General features: G+C 33.4%; 1 protein-coding gene across 15 annotated transcripts in view; it reads left to right on the forward strand.

Moving 5' to 3' along the window:
• Chd9 (chromodomain helicase DNA binding protein 9) overlaps positions 1–25,557 on the forward strand; it is a 248,012-nt gene that overhangs the window by 121,538 nt on the left and 100,917 nt on the right. For 10 of the 15 annotated variants that reach the window (XM_046434314.2, XM_046434318.2, XM_058575842.1 and 7 more), the window contains exon 3: positions 22,946–23,277. In XM_046434314.2, the coding sequence (XP_046290270.1) occupies positions 22,946–23,277 (332 nt within the window). Of the gene's footprint in view, positions 1–20,153; positions 20,841–21,698; positions 21,782–21,860; positions 22,143–22,945; positions 23,278–25,557 lie in introns of those variants that run through there. The other 5 variants (XM_058575843.1, XM_046434320.2, XM_046434319.2 and 2 more) reach the window with 4 other exon arrangements.

Genomic DNA, 25,557 nt, shown 5'->3' on the forward strand with positions numbered 1-25,557 from the left:
AATGAAATTATAGGGTCATATAAAACTCTTTTGAGCCACTTTCAGATTGTTTTTTCAGAGCAGATGGGCCATTTTACATTTCCACTAGTGCATGAAGGTTCTAGTTTTTCCACATTTGCCAGTACTTCTTCATATTTATTTATTTTTTTTATTACAGCCATCTTAGGGGATGTAAAATAATATCTCACTGTGTTTTGATTTGCATTTTCCTGATTTCATGGGTTCACTGGCCATTTGTACATCTTCTTTTGGAGAAATGCCTATCCAGATCTTTTACCAATTTTTACATTAGGTTCTTTTTATTGCTTAGTTAAGAAGATTATATAATCTAGGGGCTGGGCTGTGGCTTAGTGGTGGAACTTGCCTGGCACGCGTGAGGCACTGGGCTTGATCCTCAGCACCACGTAAAAATAAAGGTATTGTGTCCATCTACAACTAAAAAAACATTTAAAAAAAGATTATATAATCTAAATACATGTTCCCTGACAGAGATTTGTTTTGCAAATATTTTCTTTAGGATTTTTTCTTTTTAATTGAAAAGATTGTTTTCTGCATATACTTCTTGCTTTGTAACCTGGATGCTTTTAAATTTATTTTTCTCATAGCCCTGGCTAGAATTTCTGGCAAAATGTTGATAGAAGTGACAAGAGAAGATATCTTTGTGTAATTTGTAATCTAAGGAAAAGCATTTAGTCTTTTCACCATTAAATATAATGTTACTTGTTGATCTTCATAAATGTCCTATTTAGCAGGTTGTGGATGTTCCCTTCTTATCCTAATTTGATGAGTATTTTTGTGATGAAGTGATATTGAACTTTGTCAAATTCTTTTTCATCACTTCATATGACATGAGGTTTTTATTATTCTATTGATAAGTTATATTTACATTGTCTTTTAGATATTAAATTAGCCTTGCATTTCTAAAATATGTACAAGTTAGTTAGGCATAGTGGTACATGTCTTTAAATCCCAGAAAGTAGGGTATGGGTGGGGACTAAGGCAGGAGAATTACAAGTTTGAGGCCAGTCTGGGTAACTCAAAAGATAAGAAGGGCTGTAGAAGTAGCTCAGTGCTAGAGTGCCGCTGAGTTCCCCAGTAGTGGAGTGGGTAAGGAAGAATCCCACTTGCTTATTTTACCAATCTTTCTTTCTTTTTTTTTTTTCAATTTTAAATGCAGTTTTATTTATTTAAACATTGCCTTTCCACTTAGAGTATAGTGCTTTTTTTAAAAAAAAATATTAATTGTTGATGGACCTTTATTTATGTGTGATGGTGAGACTTGAACCCAATACCTCACACATGCTAGGCAAGCACCCTACCACTGAGCCACAACTCCAGGCCCAGAATACAGTGCTTATAATATGCAATGTTATTTCCTTTCCCTGTGCTTATGTTTTATATTCATGTATAAATATTCATTGAGAATGCCCATTAATTTTAAGACATCTCAGCTTTAAAATTGTCACAGAATTTGCTACAATTTTGGACCCGTCTATGGTTTACTGTCTGGATCAATGCTACATTTATACTTGGGATGGCTTGTTCATCCTCTTCAATGGAGGGCCCCAGAGGAAGCACCACCAGAGTAGGAACTCCCCTACTGGGGAAGCCCCCAGGTGTTACTCCTGGCTTCTCTCCTGCACTCTGGTACAGCTTGGTAATGATTGGGTTGGAGACTTTTTCCAACTCTTTCTGCTGATGCCCAAATTCTTCCATCTCTGCAGTCTGATTCTTTTCTAGTTAGTTGATTATTCGATTACATTTGTGAAGAATCTTGTTTGTCCTCATCATTTATCTTGCCTTATACCTATTTCTCCGTTTCTTTCTCTCTTTCTTCCTCCCCCTACTTCCTTCCTTCTTTCCTTCCTTCCTTGTCTTTTCTCTCTCTCCCCAGACTAAATTTGCTATTGTATAAAGGATGTGAGTGTATATATATAATTTTTTTTTTTAGAGAGAGAGAGAGAATTTTTTTAACATTTATTTTTTAGTTTTCGGTGGACACAACATCTTTATTTTATTTTTATGTGGTGCTGAGGATCAAACCCAGCACCCCGCACATGCCAGGAAAGCATGCTATCGCCTGAGCCACATCCCCAGCCCAAGGATGTGTCTATATTAATGAAAGATTTTTATATGTAATTTGTTATTTGTTTTTTAGTCTATAATTTTAACTCATTATTTACACCAGTCTTTATTGTTGTGTTCTTTGGTCCTGGTTGATTGTACTAAATGGAACAATGCAAGAAATAGCAAAATATTTTTATAGACTTTCGTCAGAAGTTTGTACGTTTATAGACTAATCTTTTCTATGCCTTACGGGATGATAGCACATTAATACATTTTTCTTTAAATAAGTTCAAGAAGTAGATTAAAAGTTAATTTTGACAAGTATATCATGATCTATATTACCTATATTCAGTTAATTGTTTTTTTGTTGTTGTTGTGTTGTCTTTTGTTATTGTGGTGCTGGGGATTAGATCCAGTTCCTCCTTCATGCCAGGCAGTTGCTCTACTACTGAGCCACATTCCTAGCCTATAAATTAAGTGTTTTTATATTTGTATTTTGTATATGCAATATAGGGGGTGTTAAATATTAAATTTATTATTAATATTAATTTTTTATTACTTCAAACTCTTTGAGTACTCCTGTGTATTCTAAAATACTGTATTAGACTGTAGTTTCTCTCTTTCCTTACCTCCCAAGTTTTAAAACAAATTACAACAGAACCAACAAACTTCTAGTCAACACTGGTCTCCAAACTCATTCTTAAGGCCTTCTGCTGCAATGAAGGATAGATTATTGATTTAATTCCTTCTAAATTTTATAATAGTTCACAGTATGACTTTCCCTCTGGGAGATGGAGGTGGGTGGGACAAACCAAACTTTTTTCTCAACTTTCTAAACAGCTGTACCTTAAAAGAAACAAAATTATTTAAATAATATAAAAAAGTTGCTTTGTTTATACTGTGAATCAAATGTTGTTCCTAATTTTGACCTATCAATTGCATTCATTCATTTTTTTTCTAGATCTCATCTGCTGGGATTCATAGAGTAAGGCTTTAATACATTAAATTTTATCATGACGTTTTAAGAAGGGCAAACACAAAGCAGCATCTCAGAATCTTTTATGAATGTGAATATTTTAATATCTCACATTTTCTTAAAATATAGCTTGTAAAATTCTGCTCTTCTCAGATTTTATTTCATTTGTTATGCTTTTGCTTATGCTTATCTTCCTCCCTTGAATAATTTCTCATTTATCTATTAATTATAAACATTAACTTACTCCTTGACAGCATAGTTCTAAGTCTTTGTCTTTGGTTAATGTTGATTTATCCCCCCACCCCCCGCACCATAGTTGATCATTTATTGTTTTGCTTCTTTTTCTCATATACTCAATTCTTATATGCATTGTTTTTATAACAAGAATATCAACTTTTGTGGGCAGCGTTCCATTTTATATTTCTTTCATGTACCTAAAAGATGTTGTTATACCTCTATGCAGTAAGTTCTTGATGGTGGGTTTTTTGTTGTTGTTGTTTGTTTGTTTTTGTTTTTTTGTTTTGCAATGGTGGTTGATCCCAGGGACTCTTTACCACTGAGCCTCTTTATTTTTGTTAAGGTCTCACTAAATGCTAAGACTGGCCTCAAACTTGCAATCTTCCTGTTGCAGCCTCCTAAGTCATAGGGATTACAGGCATGTAAATCTGCCACTGTGGGGCTGGGGCTCTGGCTCAGTGATAGAGTGTTTGCCTAGCACATGTGAGGCACTGGATTCGATCCTCAGCACCAAATAAAATTATAAATAAATAAAATAAATGAAGATGTAAAATAAATAAATAGACAAATAAAATAAAGGTATTGTTTCTATCTACAACTAATATGTGTGTGTGTGTGTGTGTCCATCCATCTAGAACTAAAAAAATATTAAAAAGAACAAAGAAGGAGAGTTGGAGTAGGAATAGGAAAAGTCAGATATAACTTTTATAGAAAGAAGTCTAGTTAGCCAATTTTGTTTGATAAAGGGGGTCTAATCATGTATAACATTGACTCCAGAAAGGAGATGAGTAAGAAAATAATATCCAGAAATTTAGAGTCCTAATTTTTTTGTGGGGTGGAGGGCGATGATGTTAACTACTGAGCCACATCCCCAGCCCTTTTTATTTTATTATTTTTAAATTTTGAAACAGGGTTTCACTAAGTTACTTAGGGCCTCAGTAGGTTGCTGGGGCTTGTCTCAAATTGCAGTCCTCCTGCCTCTATCTCCAGAGTCACTGAAATTGTGGGCATGTACTGCTACAACTGATGAGACCTTAGCTTTTTAGTATGAGAATCAAGGCCTAAAGAACATTAATTTGGTGGAGGGTGGTATTTGAAATATAACTTAAATCTGTAAAATTGTCTTTTTTATTGTTTAGTTTTATGACTTTAGAAAAATGTACACAATTGTAACCACACCACAGTCAGGATATAGATTATTGCCACCACCCCCCAAACTAACTAATTCCCCTGGTAGTCAAGTTTTCCTCTAACCCCAGACCCTGAAGCCAATGGGCATGTTTGTAGTTTTGAGAATGTTGTATAAATGGAATCACGAAGTATGTTGTCTTATATGAGTTTGGCTTCTTCCACTTAGTATATTGTATTATTTTTTGTTGCATATAGGGTTGTATTTTTTTATTTTCCTTTCTGTTATTGTGTAGTAGTATTCCATTATATGAATATAGTGCAGACTGTTTATGTATTAATCAGTTAAAGGACATTTAGATTGTTCCCTGATTTTGACAAATACGAATAAAACCCCTATGAACATTTGTGTGCAATTATTTTTAATCAAATTAAATCATATATTTCATTTATTTGGGGAAAATATTTAAGGTAGGATTGCTGGGGATCATTTGTTTAAGTGTATGTTTAACTATAATAAAACACCACCAAATTGTTAGCATTTGTATGTTCCTGCTAATAGTGTATGAGTTTCATTTTTTGTTCTATATCCTCTCTAGCAGTTAATCTTGTTATTATTATTATTTTTTTTTATTTTAGTACTGAGTGAGTGAACCCAGGATTGCTTTACTACTGAGCGACATCTCCAGCCCTTTTTATTTTTTATTTTGAGACAGGGTCTCATTAAATTGCTGAGGCTGGCCTCAAATTTGCAATCCTCCTGCCTTAGTTTCCTGTGTTTCTGGGATTACAGACAAATGCCCCCTAACCTAGCTTATTTTTCTTTAATCATTCATTCATTTGTTTCTTTTTACGGTACTGGGAATTGAACCCCCCTCAAGGGTACTCTACCACTGAGCTACTTTCCCAATCCTTTTCATTTTATTTTGAGACAGGGTCTCACTAAGTTGCCAAGACTAGCTTCAACTTGCAATTCTTCTGCTTCAGACTCAGAAGTAGGTGGGATTTACAGGGACAGGCCACGACACCTGGTGGATTTTTAATTTTTCACCAATAGATTAAATAGTATACTGACTGTTCAAATTTGTATTTTCTTAATCTAACAATGTGAGCATTTTGTTTACTTACCATCCATTTGTCTACTTTGGTAAAATACCTGTTCAAAATTTCCCATTTTTTAAATTGGAATATTTGTTTTCATATTTTTGAGTGTTTTTGTTTTTGTTTTGTAGTGCTGTTAGTTGAATCCAGGGCTTTGTAGAAGCTAAGCATGTACTCTATCCTGCTACATTCCCAGCCCCAAAGTGAATCCCCCCCCCCCCGCAGCCTCAGATTTTTTTTCTTTTCTTTTTATTGATTTTTTAAAAATAAATGACAGCAGAATTAGTTACAATTTTTATTACACTACACGTATACAGCACGATTTTTCATATCTCTGGTTGTATATAAAGTATGTTGGATAATGATGTCTATCGCATTCCACCATCCTTACTAATTCCCTGCCCCCTCCCTTTGCTTCCCACCCCTCTGCCCCTATCTAGAATTCATCTATTCCTCCCATGCTCCCCCTCCCTAACCCCCTATGAGTCAGCCTCCTTATATCAGAGAAAACATTTGGCATTTGTTTTGTTGGGACTGGCTAACTTCACTTAGCATTATCTTCTCCAACACCATCCATTTACCTGCAAAAGCCATGATTTTGTTCTCTTTTATTACTGAGTAAAATTCCATTGTGTGTATGTGCCACATTTTTTAAATCTATTCATCCACTAGAGGGCATCTAGGTTGGCTCCAAAGTTTAGCTATTGTGAGCTGTGCTGTTATCAGCATTGATGTGGCTGTGTCCCTGTAGTATGCTGTTTTTAATGGATAGCTGGGTCAAATGCTGGTTCCATTCCCAGATTTCCAAGGAATCTCCATATTGCTTTCCATATTGGCTGCACCAATTTGCAGTCCCACCAGCAGTGTATGAGTGTGCCTTTCCCCCCACATCCTTGCCAACACTTATTGTTGTTTGCCTTCATAATAGCGGCCATTCTGACTGGAGTGAGATGATAGACATTTGCTACCTTTTGGGTGTCACTTAGTGGTGGAGCACCCCTCGGTTTAAACCCCAGTACCACAAAAACAACAATAAAACAAAACAAAAAAACTTTCCTCCTGCTCCTCCTTTTCTCCATCACTAATAACATTGGTTAAGGTAACTCTCAGAGATCTTTTAATTATTTCATAGATTTCTCCTGGAATTGGAGGAAATATGCTCTGATTTTCCCTTTTTATTTCTAAATGAAAACTATCTGAAATATAATATGTCATAATAAAAAAAATCTATGCTTTGTGTCAAAACATCATTGCAATAGGAAATAATTTGTTCTTTTTGTTAAACCTGGATATTTTGAATTGTTTACTCAAATTAATGGCAATAAGATCAAATAATCGTTTCCTATTTGACTTTATTTACTTTTTAAAAAATTGTCCACTTTCTTTTAAAATATTTATTGGTACATTATAATTATATAAAATAGTGGAATCTATTGTTACTTGTATATACATACTCATAATAAAACAATGTAATTTGGTCAGTTTCATTCTCCAATACCTTCCCTCTTTCCTCCCCAGAGTTATAATCTTTTCTCTTTGTAGTCACTATTTGCCCTCTCCTCAAGAGTAATCATTCTTCTGACATCATAGAAAAGTTTTGCATATACATATAGTTATTGAATTCTTTATGTATTTATATTGAGAATTGTTCAAGAATGGAGTGATTCAGTAACCACATACATGAATATATTCATTTTCTAATGCTATATAGAAACAGATTATCACATGTTTAACTTAATGAGCTAAAACAGCACGCATTTATTATCTCCTTGTTTCCTTGGGGCCAAGTGTCTGGGCACAAGTTAGCTAGGTCTCTTCCCAGGCTCTCGCAAGACTTTTGCCAGTGTATCAACTCGAACTGTATGTCATCTGAAGCCTAGGGTCCTTTTTTCAACTCTCTTTGAGTTGTTGACAAAATTCACTTCCTTGCAGCTGTAGAACTTAGAGCAGTTTGTTTCTTAAAAAGCCAACAGGAGAGTGTCTCTGAGCTTAGAGAAAACCAAAGAACACTCTCTCTTGCTCGCTCTCTCGTGCCCTCTCTCTCTCTCTCTAACGCTTTTTATTTTGAGGTAATTGAAAATTCACATGCAGTTGTAAGAAATAATACAGTGGCCAAGCACAGTGGCGCACACCTATAATTCCTCCAGCTTGTGAGGCTGAGGCAGGAGGATAGTGAGTTCAAAGCCAGCATCAGCAACTTATGGAGGCTCAATGAGACCCTGTCTCTAAAGTATAATAAAAGGGCTGGGTTTATGACTTGGTGTTTTAGCACCCCTGGGTTTAATCCCTGGTACCCGCCCCCCCCAAAAAAGAAAGGATACAATGAAATCCATTGTATCTTTTACTCAGTTTCCCTCAGTAAAAAGTTAAAGCTGTAATATCTATTGCAACCAGTAAATTGAGTTGATACAATCCTAATTTTATTTAGATTTCTCAGTTTCACATGCTCTCATTTTTTATGTATCTGCATTTATTTTTATGATCCATTCCCCAACCCTCCAACTAAGGATAAAACCCAAGGCCTTTCAAATTTCTGTAGCATTTTATCACGTTGAAAGTTCTTCATAGTCAAGATTCAGAGGTGCTTAATTACTAAGCCCCATCCCAGGCGCTTTTTATTTTTAGTTTTGAGACAGGGTTTTAGTTACTTAGGGCCTTGCTAAGTTGTTAAAGCTGGCTTTGAACTTGTGATCCTTCTGCCTCAGCTTCCTGAGCTGCTGGAATTATAGGTGAACACTACCATGCCCAGCTAAGTCACTATCTACAGTTCTGATTATGCCCTTTTATAGCTATGACCTTTTCTCTCCCATTTTTAACCCTTGGCAACATTAATCTCTTCTTTATAATTTTTCCATTTCAAGAATGTTATAGAAATGAAATCATACATTTTATACTAATCTGCTTAGGTTAGGCTCACTCTCACCTAGTTGATTTCCATTTGATTAACTCATAGTTGACTAATTTAGATCCTGATTATATCTATGAAATCCTTTCAGTTTTGCCACATACTCTGTAATATTCTGCCATGTTCTTAGGTTCAGTCTACATTCAAGCAGAGGGATTATACAACACTTGCATCATTGGGAATTCATTTTCAAATTCTGCCCACCATAATACATGATTAACATTGATAGGTACCATATGTCCCTATTTTGAAAGCAATAGATTTGACAATAAGTGCAAGAGTTCTTAGTAGAAACGACAAAGAAAGTTTAGTCACTTAGTAGAAACTTTGTCACGAAGAATGCTTGAGAATAGTCCCTACTCATATTAAGCACTGGACTGGGGATATAGCTCAGTTACTAGAGCATTTGCCTTGCATGCACCACACACACAAAAAAAAATTCAAACTTTTTAGATAAAGAATGAATCTGTGGCCAGTCTTCACATGATGAAGTTTTAAAGACAATGATCAATCAGATTCAATTTTGGATTAATATATTTCATAAATTGTGAGGCATTTTTAGAAATTCCTAAGCCAAACTAAAGTTTTATAAGATCTCTCCCATGAAATAAGTTTTATTTTGCTCATAGATTTGTCCCTTCAAATTTCTCTACTATAAGGTTTATATGTTAATGATTCATATGTTTGTTTCAGTAGAAAAGTGTAGGACAGTGATTCTCATTGGTAGACCAACAGCTAATATGCACCTCTGCTATCAGAACCAGAAAAAAATTTACTAGTATGTGCCGTTTTATTTCCTTCACTTGAGGTTCTGTAAGTGTTTAGATGTATATTATGGTGAATATATTTCCTACATGAAAAGTAAGGAAGTAGAAAAGAGTCCAAGATCTGATAGTTGACTAATATAAAAGGAAGATGAGGAAAGATTATGTGATTTGACTAAAGAGTACATTGTCTTTTTTTTTTTTTTCCTCTTGGTGCTGAGGCTCAATCTTTGATCCTTGGTACATATTTTCTACATTTTATAAAGGAAATACCATATATCACTTATAGCCATTTTATTGGATGGAAGAAATAAATGAGATAATACAGGTTTAAATCCTCTGTAAATCTTCAGATAAAGTATAAATATTAGTTTTGTCTGTAATCCTCTATCCTATTTATTAATTATAGTAAGATTTGAATAACATTCTTTGCTTAATATACATAATTGGTATGTAGTTGATCTCCCGGTCTTTTATTCATTGAGATTGCTGTAGAAAAGTATCCAGAAGTAATAGTTTTGTGCTACCAGGGAATAAGTTTCTTTAAGTGAGAGACTACATGTTACATTTTATAGTACCAATGTAGTGCCTTATTAATGATGAACATTTATTATTTGTTTAAAGAATTGAACTTTCTTTCAAGTCTCACAAAATAATTCCTTTTATGTGATATGTAAGTGAACTATCATATCTTCTTTTGTCCCTTTTCTGTTAAATCAGATATGTTGGATTTTTGTTGTTGTTGTTGTTAATTCACATAGGAGTATTGAATCTTGTCACATGGATGTGTTCCTATGTACAGATTTCTTTAGACTTTTGCCTAGGCATAGTTAAGGAAGCAGTTTTCTTAGTCCAGATTTCCTATAGACAATCCTTTGATAGAATGGAATTGTCAATCCTACTTTTCATTGTTTTTTAAGTCTTACAAAAACTCACCACTCTTGGGCTGGGGTTGTAGCTCAGTGGTAGAGTGCTTGCCTTCCATGCATGAAGCAATCCTCAGCACCACATAAAAAATAATAAATAAATAAAAATAAAGATATTGTATTCATCTACAACTAATTTTTAAAAAATCACTAGTCTTTTTAATTGGAGCTAACAATTGAAGGTAGATAGCAAATTAAGATCTCTATTTCCCCATCAGACTTACTTTATTATTAGTTTTCATTGAGAACATTACTCAGAGTTAGGCAGGCTACATTTAGCACTGTCCCAACATTGCCCTCGTCTCTGACGCTAGCTGCAGGTTTTGAGGGTGGCTGTTTCAATAATTTTCTAGCAGGACTCACAGAACCCACTAAAATCTTTTATATTCACAGTTATAGTTTTATTTTTAAAAGGCGGCAACAAAAAAATATTAGTCCAGAAAGAGATGAATAGGGCAGAGTTTGAAAGGGTTTCAAATATGAAGTTTTTGTTGTCTTCTTTCCTAAGAATTAGGTCCCATCATTAATGTGACAATAGACATGGAATATTGCCAACCACAGAACTCACTGCATCTCAGTGTCAAGAGTTTTTATTAGGTCTTTGGTATACAAGCATGGTTAATAAATTGTCCCTGTGATCATTTTCAGTCTCCAGATCAACTGATAATACTAGGTAATTCCAAGCCCCCATCCAAAATCTTTCTGATGTGGGCAGTCCCTTTCCTAAACAAAGACACTCCTGTCAAGTATTGTATAAGTGGGCTGGGGATGTGGCTCAAGCGGTAGCCTGGCATGCGTGCGGCCCAGGTTGGATCCTCAGCACCACATACAAACAAAGATGTTGTGTCCGCCGAAAACTAAAAATAAATATTAAAAAAAAATTCTCTCTCTCTCTCTTTAAAAAAAAAAAAGCCATTGATCTACACAGCGTCACTGTCCAATGAGAGCTATGTATGTGATTTAAAATTAAAAAGTATTGTATAAGTTATCTCATAGAAGCCAAATTCTTTCTTGCACAAGCGTACTTAGTGTTAGAAGTTTATTCAGTCTTCATTCATTCATTCCTTCCTTCACCAGGTAGTTTTCATTTTATATGATATGTATGGTTTTAGGTACATAAAGGATGTGAATATTTACTTCTTGTATAAGTTTTGTATTTTTTCCTTTGATTCTGTAGTTAAGTATTAGCCAACTTCTTCAATATTAAGATTTCACCAGTGTTTCACAAAGCACTCTGGGTCTATTTCATTTATAAAGAATGTTAATTGCTGTCCACTAAATTGATGGCCAGTAAAGAGATTGCAATTTACAATTCAAAAACAGTATTTTCTCAACCAACTATTGAGAATTATAATGATGGCTCATTACTAAAAGGAATAAGCTTAAGCTGTAGGACTTGAACAGATAAGATCTGCATAGAAATTGAGGGGCAGAGTACTTGGTTCTAACATGAGACAGTTTTCAAATGAACAGACTGGAAAATATAATTAATGCTTACTATTAAGATATGAAACCAGTACATTGGTCATTTGCTTTGTAGGTGATTTCTCAAACCCGTTTAATTTCTAATTCCTCTTTTTAATCTTTACCTATTTTTTTTTTCATTCAGATTTCATTGTTAACAGTGCCTCTTCAGAACTTTCCTGAATTTGTTCTAAATGGTCACCTTGTAATTTTTCACCACATCATCTTATTTTCTTTCTCTGCATAGCTTTTATTCCCATCTGAAGTTTTACCTGTTTGATTATTATCTCCCTCTCTAAAATGTTAGTTACATTAGAAAGGAATTTTGTCTTTAGCTTACAACAATGTTTTGCAGATAATATGCACTTGATATGTTGTGAGTGAATGAACTAGTTCCTGTTCCTCTATACTAAAACAGTACATGTCTCCTGGTAATACTCAAGTATAGTGTAATTACCACCTCCTTTTTTCTGTAGAACATATTTCTATTTATGCAGGGTAGGATTCCATTTACTTTTCTTTTTTTGCCAGCTTATTATACTATACATTCATTTAGTTTGCAATGAGCTTAAGTTCCTTGGTATTTCTTTTGTTGTTGTTGTTGTTGTTGTTGTTGTTGGGTACCGGGAATTGAACTTGGGGTCACTCGACCACTGAGCCATATTCCCAGACCTATTTTGTATTCCATTTAGTGACTGAGGTGCTTAGTGCCCCACTTTTGCTGAGGCTGGCTTTGAACTTGCAATCCTCCTGTCTCGGTCTCCAAACTCCCAGGGATTACGGGCGTGTGCCACAGCACCCGAATCCTTGGTATTTCTTATTTGAGCTACTGTTCATGCATGCACCCTTTATTTCATCCTTAAGTAGTGCTATGTGTACACCCATGTATGTCCATTTATAGATTCAGCCTCATAAGTTTTTTTCTTTTTTTGTAGTCAGCATTTTAAAAAATATGATCATTCAACTAAGGGGTGGCTAATTTAAGAACTCATGATAGGTTTGCTGAAGAGATTAAACTGAAGTGAAAGGGCAGTAGGAATTCAGAAGATAAACCAGATGGCATCAGTTCACAATTTAAACTGGAATTATTCAATTAGAGATTACAGGCATGTTCCACTGTGCTTGGATCTCTTTTTATTCTTAAAATATACAGCATGATTCTACTGGTTGAGATTTAACATTGGAGTTATATCCTTTCCTAACTAAATGTTTTTTCTTTGTAACATAGTATAGAAATAAATATTAACAATACTAAAAAAAAAAATGGTGTTCTCTGTGCTCCCTCACCGCCTATTATCTATTTTTCCATTCCTAGGCACCTCACTGCTATGTATACACCATGCTCATAAGATCTTAGCCATTCTTGCTCAAAACCACTAATAGAGCATTTTCAGTTACCCCAAATCATTTTGTCAAACTTTACTATTGTGGGCTATAGCCTTCCTGATACTACGCTTACAGGTTAATGCTTCTCACATTGCTATTTTTTTTTTGTACTTTTCTTTTTTGTTCTTTGTCCTTTGAAATATTTATGGCTGTAACCATCATTTTTAGATAAACATTTTTTTCTTTCAAATCACTTACACACACACAGAGAGAGAGAGAGAGAGAGAGAGAGAGATACAGATGTACCTTTATTTAATTTATTTATGTAAATGTGGTGCTGAGGATCGAGCCCTGTGCCTCATCCGTGCTAGGCAAGAGCTCTACCACTAAGCTACAACCCCAGGCCCTCAAATCACTTTTGACTGTAGTGTTGAAAAAAAAATTTTTTTTGAGTCTTGACTTAATGAGCTATATTTTATGACTGTATTGATCTGTCTATCCTTTTGTAATTTCAGGTAATAACATGTTTTGTTGTTGTTGTTGTTTTTCCTTTAACTTTCAAAGGTGATCCACCTTTATAAAGACTGAAATATACACTAGGCATGGTGGCCCTTGACTATAATCCTAGCAACTTGGGAGACTGAGGCGGGAAGATCACATGTTCAAGGCCAGCCCCAGCAACTTTGCAAGATCATAAGCAACTTAGTGAGACTATGACTCAAAGTGAAAAATAAAAAGGGCTGGGGATGTGGTTCAAGTGTTTAAGTGCTCCTGGGCTCAGTCCCTGGTATGAGAGAGAGAGAGAGAGAGAGAGAGAGAGATATTACTATGATTACAATACCATACTATGTTACTACTATACCAGGAAACATGGTCCTGGATACCAGAAGGACAAAGACATTATAGCTTTTTTTTTTTTTTTTAATTGGTTGTTCAAAACATTACAAAGCTCTTGACATATCATATTTCATACATTAGATTCAAGTGGGTTATGAACTCCCATTTTTACCCCAAATACAGATTGCAGAATCACATCGGTTACCCATCCACATTTTTACATAATGCCATATTAGTAACTGTTGTATTCTACTACCTTTCCTATCCTCTACTATCATTATAGCTTTCTCATATGTATCTCATGTGGTCCTCATCGCTTCCAGAAATATTTTTTTTCCGTGGTATGAATTGTTTCCAGAGATTAGTTTCTCTCATTATTTCTTTTGTGTTCTCCCAGATGAAATTTTAACATGAGATGATTAACAATATTTTGGTATTTCTATTTCTAAAATGCCCCTAAGTTTTAAAACAAATGTTATTTAAAAGACAATGACTTCGTACATTTCCCAGGCTGATCTTGAACCCCTGGGCTCAAGTGATCTTCTGTCTCAACCTACCAAGTAGCTGGGGCTACAGAAAGGTACCACCATGCCTAGCCTAACTTTTATATATATGTGTCATTATTCTTTGGCATATAATAGAATTATATTTTCTTTTGCCTAAAACTGTTTGGCAGATTTAAAGGCCTTATTTTTAGAATGTACCTTATTGTATATACACTTATACTAGTTTCTTAATATCATTTATAGTTATGTTAATAATCACTTGTGTTAATAATTTTTAAAAATTGTATCAGAATTCTGAATTCTAAAATGTTGATTTCTCTTAATGAATTGCATAAAATGAATTTTTTAATAGAACTAACTCTCAGTGCCCCTTTTTAAAGACTTGAAAGAGGTTTTTCTCTTTTGAATTTAAGACTTTTAGAAACATTGTTTGCCAGAAGAATTCAGAGATGGTCAGTGTTATCAAGCAACTTGTTGGCTAATTTACTTACCCTGTTGCCTTTCTACTTTACTGGGACCTATCAAGGCTATACAAGTATATTTCATTTATGAAATTTTGTCAGATTGCCACTATAGTGATCTCTTAAAGCAATCTCAAGAATAGCTGATTGCAATTTGGTATACTGCTTTGGAAAGGTTACTGATTCCTAAGAGGTTATTATATTTAATGCTTTTTGAGCTTGAGATTAACAATCAACTATGTGGTCATGGTAGATGTTGATAATAGTTAGCAAAATTATTTTTTTTAATATTTATTTTTTAGGTGTAGATGGACACAACACAATGCCTTTATTTTTATGTGGTGCTGAGGATAGAACCTGGGTCCCACCCATGCTAGGCGAGCACTCTACCGCTAAGCCACAATCTCAGCCTGCAAAATGATTTTTGAAGAGTTGAACTCAACAAGTTATTTCAGTTTGATAGGTACTTATTCTGTCCAGGCCTGAATTCTTTCATTTGCAAATTTAGGAATTTTTTTTGTTTTGATCACCACCTAGGTAATTATGAAATCAAATAAGAAAATATGCCAGAAATTGTGGAAACTTTCAGGAAGAATTGTTTGTGAATAAACTTATTGAAGAAGTCTTTTTAAATACTTTGAGGTTCCTACCCCCATCTCCACTAGAAGCATTTTATAATTGATATTATAGAAAGCTTATTATATTTACCAAAGAATTATTTATATATTTATATATAATATTTACATTTTTAATCAACATGATTTTTTAAAAATTGTTTTCGGAAAGTACTTTACAATTTCTACTCAAATTATTCATCTTCTATTCCTGCTCCCTATATCTCCAAGCCCTTTATGCCTGGTTTTGTTTTGTTTTTTAGCCAGGAAAAAAATCATACTTTAGTTTCCAGTTTTTATTTTCTTATTTAGGAAAAGCGTATGATATTTATTATATCCAATTATTTTCTCATTAACTTTCTTTCCTCATTTACTTTTTAGCATACTGAGTATGGCCTCCATATTAACCACTCAATTCAACTATTTTAACCACAACCCTAGAATATTTTACAGTACCAGAAAGTAAGGAAATACTTGAAATCTATAGGGTTATGTCCAATTAACATAGTAAGCAACCTAAAGGAGTTCTAAGTGGCCAAAATGGAATAATTTAAGCAACAAATAAATAATCATAGTATCAGATTATAACTCATAGAATAAAATAACCTCCCATGAGTTTGTACTGGTATAAGTAAATAATTGAATGAATAAATAAATGGCAAAATGAGAGCTCTTACTTATGGTAGAATTCCAATTGAAAATGCAGAAAGAATGGTGGAATTGGAAAATTTTCATTAGGTAAATGCCACAATAATTATCTTATAGGCAATAACATCAATGCATGCTACAATTATCAGGCACATGTACGTGAGAAATCGCATATTTGCGTAGTCTCAAATATCTCCCCATAAAATGTGTTTTAGTTCTAAAAGGAGTCATTTATAGTGCAGAATCATGGTAGACACTACTTTAATCAAATGATCAAAGTTAACATCACCAGTAATAAGACATACTGGCATCATTTACTCACTGGTATGATACATTGAGAAGAGCATATCATATCATAACAAAAACAATATCTTATGTCTATGAGTATTTCTGTTCCTTGCATTATATATTAGGTCTCACAACAGCTCTATAAGGTAGATAATGTTATCATCTCCATTTTATAGCTGAAGAAGCTGAGGCCCAAGTAAATGATAAAACTAGAACTTGAACTGCTGACTGGCTGACTCCCAAGTTCATTCTCTTAATCACATCATTATGTTGAGAAGTTTTTAGTATCAGTAGTAACTTTGGTCTGATAAATTTAATGGATTTAATGTTCTAAGTTGTGAACTTGATAAAGTTTTGCAGTTTAATGTTTTAAAAATATATACTTGACTTATTTGGAAACATTGAGAAAGTGATACAAACTACTATAATATAAGATGATAGGTTAAATACTACTTATTTTTATGTCATATATGACCTTTTGCTAAATCAACATATTTTTGGTCAGTATTCTGATATTTTTGTTGAAATTGCTCAGCAACCCTATATCTAAAAATCTGATTCTGTTACTTGTCTCTGTATAATCGCTTTTTTCTAATCCTTTACATAAAGTTTAGATATTTTAGCATAATTTATAACACTTTGATAATCTAACATATTCATTTAAATTCTTATTGCTTATCATTCTCCCACATGATTCTAATTTTCTCACACTAAACTACTTGTTATTACAGAATACTACTTCTAAACTGTATTATGTTAAATAACAAGTGTACCCAAAAATGGAATATTCATCACCCAGGTACAACAGCCATTAATTTATGGCCACCATTTATTTCATTTAAATTATTCTCTCTCATACACTCACCTGCTCTGTGGATGTTTATGGAGCATATCTCAGTCATAACTTCATTTGTAAATATTTTAGTTTATATATGAAAAAAAAAGATTTGTTATTCATTTTGTATTCCTGGGATTGAGGAGTATCTGGGCAACTTAACAAGACCCTGTCTAAAATTAATAAGCAAAAATACCCAGGGATGTAGCTCAGCAGTATAGCACTCTTGGGCTAAAAAAATAACAAAAAAAATAAAGTAAGTAAAGTGAAATAATCACTCCATTTTGATCAGAAACACTGAAATCAAATATAAGGGCATAACTCAGAAAACAATTTTTACATTATAATTTGTTCTTTGATCTATTTTCTCTCCTCTTTAAAAACGAGTTTGTTTGTTTGTTTTTGGTAACTTGGAGAAAAATGTTGTATGTATTAAGAATCACCCGCTGCCGCTTTCAAAAAACCCTGATATTTGATACATATTACTAAAATAAACCATGAATTTATTTTTTAGATGATTGATTTAATATGAATATTTAAGTAATGTTTAGGCTTCTGTTTTTTAAACAAGGATATTAAGAACTGGCACACCAAGTGACTATAAACAATTTAAGAGAAAAAATTCCTTATAAAATTATTATTATAACAAATTCTTATTAAGATTTTCTGTATATATTTCTTTTCATTGTAGTGTTTTTAACTTGAATTTTTCTGTTTACTTCCCTGACACCACTCTATCCTGACTCATCTTACTATTCTTTCATTTTCTTTCATTAACCCCTCTTTATCTGCTAGAGTTTCATTCCTGGTTATTCTACATTGTCTTTCTTCACATTCAAAATCATTCTTACTCAAGTCTTGCTAAATGTTTCTTTCACATCTTCTTCCATTGTAACCTCCTTGTACCTAGACCCCGAAGCCTGAAGACTGACAGTCCTCTCATGAGAAAATTGGAAGATTTTTAGCTACAGTGCTACTAATATGTATGTTGTTGAAAATCACTTGTTTGTTTTTCCTAAATTTGGAAATTTTAAATTTTTACTCATGTCTACATACTAGTGATTCAGTAATTTTACTTACTTTTATGCAACTAAAATGGCTAAGTACCTCAATGTGGGAGAGTGAGTAGATGGGAAAATTTCAAGAACAGGCAACAATCCCTATTCAAATTTCAAAACCTCTGATTTTAGACCAAATCTCTGCTGCTTCCCCTCATGAAGGAAAAGGGAACTACCACATGATAAAAACATTCTGATTCCTCAGAGTATGAAATTCATCCACAAGTTTTAAATACCGTCCTATTTTGTTTTATTTCATATTTACAGTGCTAGCTTTTACCTACTAAATATACATTATTACTTGCTTTTTGGTCATGATTTGAAAAATACTCATACTGTAAATCCTTGAGTTTCCCCAATACTAAAATATGATGTCCAGGGTTTTCCATTTATACTCCTATTTGTCAAAGTATTGCATATATTAGCTGTTTTCTTTTTTTTAATTATTATTGGTTGTTCATTAGCTGTTTTCTTATGATTTCTTTTTCTTGTTTTGTGAATATTTGATACGATTAATGTATTTACCTTTTTGTATTTTAAAAATCATTTAACATACAGGTATTTGGGGAAGAAGGCCTGTGGATTTGTTTTAAATTTTTAAAATATCTTGTATTTTGAAATTATCAGAAACTTAAAATGCAATTATAGTACCACAAAATTCCTTTACTCCATTTGAGAGTAGGTTGCAGACCTGACCTTTTGTTACCCTTAAAGACTATAATGTATATTTTATACAGGAGGATATTTCTCCAGGTAATCACACATGGGTAGTTAATACAACCAGATGCTCTGGGGACTGAGAAGAGAAAAACAAAACAAAACACAATTAAGTAGATTTGACAGAATTTGCATACTGTTTAGATCGGGGAAAGGAACCCAAGAACCTTAACATAGTATATTTTTGTCTGTGTGTGAATTGGGCAATGATTTGATATTCAGGATGTTTAGTTACTTAACACCTTGGTGTTAATATTCTATGAGAATAGAGTTTTGTATTCTAGTAGCAGAAGGAATATTTGATCACAGATTCACTTAATATTATTGTTCATATTTTTAATAATAATAATTAATATCAATCTACTGTTAATATTTATTATTAAGCAATTGGGATTTTGAATCAGGTAATAGAATTGATTGAAAAGTTTTTGTAGGAGAAGTAAGATATTTTGGAGTTCTTGGTTCTGTGAATAGAATATCAGTGAGTTAAGGGTAAAGAAAGAGCAGGGTAATTTACATCTTCTCCCCCTACCCCTCATGGTATCAAGGCCTAGGTTCAGGGCCTTGGATTGCAGATACTCTACTTCTGAACCATATTCCCAGCCCTGGAACCCACATCTTGTGTTTCAGCCCTGTCCACTCAGTCCCTGAGGATCAAGTCCCAAATTTCCAATTGATGGAGCTCTCCATTTCATACTCAGTATGAAAAGAACTAACCCTTCTCTCTCTCTCTCTCCCCCCACCTCTCTCTCTCTCTCTCTCTCTCTCTCTCTCACACACACACACACACACACACACGCACATATAAACACACACACACACACATATTCCCTTTTGGGGGAGGGGCAGGTACTGGAGATTGATCCCAATGGGGTTTAATCCCTGAGCCACATCCCAGCCATTTCTATTTTTTGTCTTAAAATAGAGTCTCACGAAGTTACTGAGGCTGACATTGAACCTGCAATTCGTCTGCTTCAGCCTCCTGAGCTACTGTGATTACAGACATGTGCCACCATAGCCAGCTTTATAGAATCGCTTGAAGATTGGGGCAATATATATGAAATATTAGGAACAGGACTTGGCATTCAAAGGAAGTTTTAGTTCTTACATTGACTGATCAATTGATTGATTTTAATAGTGGGGATTGACCCCAGGGATGTGATAACTAATGAACTATACCCCATCCACTTTAAAAAAATATATATTTGGTACTGGGTCTTTCTGAGTTACCTAGGCTAGACTCAAACTTATGATTCTCCTACTTTAGCTTCTCAAGTTGCTGGGATTATAGGTGTGTGCTACCATGCCCTGTCATGCTTTTAGTGATATTATTGATATCAAGTTTGTAATTGTTAATTTCCTTTTACTATTTTGTAATGCTGCAGTGAGAGTATTTCTCAAAGGGCATTATGCATGGCGGATCATCTCAGCTACTCTGAAGTCTGAAGCTGCAGAATCTCAAATTCGGCCTGCTTGGCCAAAATAAAATAAAAAGGGCTGGAGTGTAGTAGTTTCGTGGAGTAACATTTGCCTAGCATGTGGGAAGTCCTGGGTTTCATCCCCGGTACCACAAAAATAAATAAATAAATAAAATAAAAATCTCTCATTTGGGCCCACCCCCATTCTATTCATTATCTATTATTACCCACTTACCATTCAGGAGTAAATTAATTAATGCATGCAAAGTACTTAATAACTTGGCACTTAGTAAGTACTAAGTGTGTTCAGTCTTATGATTTTTTTCATGGATGATCTCTAGGTCAGTGAGATCCTTTTGTTGCTTTTAATGGTCCTTTTTTGCCTTTAATCTTTTCTCATGCTGTCCAGATTGATCTTTCTAGGACACTGTTCAGATAGTGCTGATCTCTGTTTTGTGACCTTTGGTGCCCAGAAAGAAAAACAAAAACAATACAGTGTGCTTTGGTAGCCATATCAGATGACTAGCCAAGACCAACTGAAAAAATTGGCATTAATGAAAAAAGGTAAAGTGAAATTTTGTTTTAGCTACTTAGAGGCATTACTAAAATAGTCTCATTTTTTTCTAAACAGAAAAGTTGTACCAGTGATCAAATTCAAGTGGACTTGCTATTTATTTTTAGCAAAGAATTGAACCTAAAATTTTATCTGAAAAATAGCAGTTCAATTAAAATAGAATATCAGGAGTAAAGGTCAATTACTTAAGTGTTTATTTGCATGTCCTGTTCATAATACTTTGCACATCTTTAGCTATTTTCAATATTTTAAATATTTCACAGATTTATGAAGATGTCATGTAAAATTATTTTTCTCAGTGAAAACTGTATTGTATTTTTTAAAACTGATAGCCACATAAAGTCATTCCACCACAATTGTAGTTTCCAAATTATTTTTTTAATCATTTTTTTTGGTATATTTTTTAAAAACTTTATTGCAGGAAATGGCAGAGAGAGAGTTAATATGTTACATGGAGGGAAGAACAGTCCATTGGGGGTTAAATTGCAGAGTCTAATGGAATAATAACTGGTAGCACCATCTGCTGGCCTACTTCCGCAGAAGGAGTCAGTATTTTTAACGACATCTCTAATATTCATGCTGATGCATTTTGATGCTTTGTGCATTCATTTCTTTCTGTGCTTTGTTGGAATCTGGCTATCTGCTTACAGCTATTGAGGAAACTCAGCTTTTTAGGAGGGTTTATAGTCTTTATCATTCCTAAATAGGATGAACAGTAGATATAAACTTGCCAAGGCAGAAATGTGTTGATAAATCAAAATGTGTATTTGTGGAGGGTTGTGCATCTCTTGGTTGCAGCTTGCTAAATAGGCCATTTAGGATTCTTCTTTCAATGCTTTTTTCTTGAGCACTGCCTGGGGTGGTGAAAAAGCAGAGGGCAAGCCTTTGTCTGACGCCAAAAATGTCTTCAGTGAAGAGGCCAAGAGGAAGGGTAAGTGAAAGCCTGAATGAGTGGGAGGAGGAGGGGTTCTTTGGGCTAAAAGGCTAATGGGATTGAATAACCTTCCTTATTACTGGCTGCTGCTGCGGGAGTCGTACTGCATCGCCATCTTGAGCTTGTTGCTGTTTTCTCGAGTCTTGGTTATTTGTTATAGCCTGTAGGCCTTAAGGTGGCATTTTAGTGAGCAATTCTAAGCCCTCCTTCTTTTCCCAGTGCTGCAGCACTGCTATGAAACCTTTGATGAGGCAGGTATAGAAAAGATACCGGTGAAACACACTGGAATCAGCATGAAAATGTGTTTGGAAATTCCTGATGTTTTTTTTCTTTGCTATAGTCAGAGGCATGTTTACGGGTAAGAACATAACAAAACTGTAATCTAAGTATGTGGATGAATGTGTGTTTGACAAGGAAATTCTTTTTTAAATGCTCTTGATCTGCTTCCTATGATACTGCTAAAATATTAATAATCTTAATGTAAAACTATAAAACTTGTTCTTTCCCATAGTGCTTGAGCAAAATAATTATGATACAGAAAAAGGGAAAAAAAAATCTACTTAACTCTTTAATGGGAAAACTAAAACTTTCTCTAATTTTAAGTATGAGAATGTCTGTTTACTAACTATTGTGTTGCTGCATTAAAATGATTTAAGTGATTTCATGTTCTCATTCTAGTTTTAAAATAGAGGGTTTGTTTTTTAAAAAGCCATAATAAACTATAAAGAGTAGTGATTCTAAATTAAAATTGCTATTTTAAATGTATTAATAATTTTCAGAGTTTTAAAGTGGAGAGGAAAGAAAAAAACTTTAATTCCAATTGAACAGAATATTTATAGGACAAAATTTTAACAAGTTACATGTACAGGACAAAATCTGGATCAACTAATGAACCAATAATGCTATGAAAATATCAATGAATCTATATTCATCCTTCCTTAACCTTCATTTTCAAAGCAGCAGTTGGGCTGTTTATACTTTTACTGATTTCCAGATAAGCAAAATATCTTAATTTTAAATTTGTTTGTAGTTCTCGCATATTTGCTCATGTAATTTTACTTCTCTATTTAAACTTAATTTAAAAATTTCAGATATTTATGTCAGTTGTTTTTATAATATACTTTGGTACATTCCATAAAAATAATATTTTGGTTTCCCTAGCCTCCATCTTCCAAGAAGAATGATGGTTCTGGGACATATACTAAGTTGCAGAATACCCAGGTGAGGGTCATGTCTGAGAAGAAGCAGAGAAAAAAGGTGGAATCAGAAAGCAAGCAAGAAAAGGCTAATCGTATAATATCAGAGGCCATAGCAAAAGCAAAGGAGCGTGGGGAACGCAATATTCCACGAGTAATGAGCCCTGAAAACTTTCCTAGTGCTTCAGTTGAAGGCAAAGAGGAAAAGAAAGGTAGAAGGACAAAATCCAAGCCAAAGGACAAAGACAACAAAAAAACAAAAACTTGTTCTAAGTTAAAAGAGAAGACAAAAATTGGGTAAGTTGTTATTATACTTAATTTATTTTAATTTTTGTTAAAATGCAGGTGTTTTATCTTCTACTTTTGAGAATGACATGTTTACTACAACATTAGAGTTTTATATTACTGGATATCATGTGTACCTTATTTTCTTTTTTGAATGAATTGGGCCATATTTTAGGACATACTAAATTTTACTATTCTGTGAATGTAGCTTTTTGTGTATTAATTTTAGTGAAAGAATATGAAACAAGGGGGAAAAATCCATATGGCTGTGGATTTTACTTTTTTTTAACTTTTTATTTTTTCCAAATTTATTTTGTTTGCAAACATGCATCATAATTCTTTAAAAGATTTCTTTACCACTTAATTCTACCATATCACTGCACCTTGCCCTTCAGAAACATGAAGTACAATATTTTCTCAAAATCAACAACTTTGGGCTAAATGGAATGGCAATAGAACTAAGACCATGTAAGTCAACAATAACAACTAGCTCTTGGCTCTTTCTGACTTACTCCCATATAAGCTCTGATTTACCTTATGTAATAAAGAGGCCAGGTGAGGATTAATGCTCCAAGATAATTTAAAGGACAAAGAATTGCTGTAGGAGAGTAATTTAATTCTATGTATTTTTATTTGACTGTTCAACACATTTTGAAAAAATAAAATATAATAAGAGTTATGGCTTTATATGTATGTTTTACCAGCAAGGATAAGCATTACCTAAGGCTAACATAGTTTAGGATTGTTTTTGCAGGACTATTTGGTCATTCTCGAAGACTTGATGTGCAATTTTACCTAAAGTGCTTTTACTGAGTTTCTTCTTTAAAAAAAAAAAAAAAAGTACACAATGAAGAAAGAATTCCCTTGTTATTAAGATCTTCATTTGCTTAAGAAATTATTAATACATTTTGCAGATATTTAGAATTTTAAAAAAATTTGTAAACCAATTGAATTCTTACCATTTTAAATGCAACCACCAAATTGAATGTTTTAGTTTGGTTGTGATATTCTTCAATCCAAACCATTAAATAATGTGGGCTCTTATTATAATAGATTAATAAGTAGCTTTTGATTTTGCATTTTATTTGCAGACAGGTAAAATGGAATTCAGAAGTTAGATTTCTACCCATTTATTTCTTAAGTTTTCAGTATGAAAGTATTTTATTTTTCCATACTTACGTCTAGTTTTAATTCAAGAAACCCATATTTAATCTCTTGCTATATTAAAAATTAATATGAGGTTTTCCAGTTTTAATTTCTATAGTGATACAAGCAGAGTAGTGTCCTGTTCAGAAGGATAGCACTCTGAAAAACAATACAAGAAGAAAATAGTAGATAAATTTCTAAAGTTATAGTTACTATTTTAAAGTAAGTTAATATAGTTGGAAGTAGTAACACTGTAGCAGGTAGCTTATTCGCAGTAAATTTTAATACTATGTAACCTTTATCAATTTAGTGCCTTTTTTTTTTTTTGGTGGTGCTGGGAATTAGAACCCAGGGCCATGGGCTTGCAAGGTAAGCACTCTACCAGCTGAGCTATATCCCCAGCCGTAGTGCTTTGGTTTTAGTGGTGGCAGACTCTAGAAAACAGAAAAAAGAATTATAATAGAAATAACTTTTTTTTTTTTCCATTTTGTTTAAATACATGGTGAAATACCGACCTAGAGCCTTGTGCATGCTTGGCAAACACTTACTATTGAATATATGCCCGGTTTTAGGCCTTTTTGGTAGAGATAGGTAAATAAATTTCGCAGATAAGTAAATAAATTTGAATCTTGCCTATATTTTAGAATAAAACAATCTTGATTGTCTTTATCAGCTAAAAACAAAAGGTTATGATCATGTTGGAGGAAAAAACATAATTGGAATAAGTGAAATTCATATATAACCCAGAGTTCTATTGTTAGTGTGGATTATAATATTTCATTACTATTTCTTCCAGCAAGCAACTGTAAATTTTGAATTTGCTGTTTTTAATTTTTATCAATTGCATCATTTTAACTAGCAGCATTTTATGATTTATGAAACATTTTTAAACTTTTGGTTTTCTAGTTTTAGAAGAATTGATCTGCTAATATAAAATTATTGATATCAGTTCATTGAAAGGCAGTGTATGTTGCAACTTAACCACTAACAGTATGAAATAAAAAATTTAAGGAGTAAATTGTCAACAATAATTTATGGTTGATGTACAGTCAGTTCATATTTATTTAACTCATATGTTTTAATCTGAGAAGATTAATCTGAAGAAAAACAATACTGCTATTATTCCCTTTGCTTGCAAGTGTGTTT

The sequence above is a fragment of the Marmota monax genome, unplaced genomic scaffold, assembly GCF_021218885.2.
Source record: "Marmota monax isolate L192 unplaced genomic scaffold, Marmota_monax_Labrador192_F-V1.1 WCK01_AAM20220418_F8-fsc00024, whole genome shotgun sequence".
NCBI lineage: Eukaryota > Metazoa > Chordata > Mammalia > Rodentia > Sciuridae > Marmota > Marmota monax.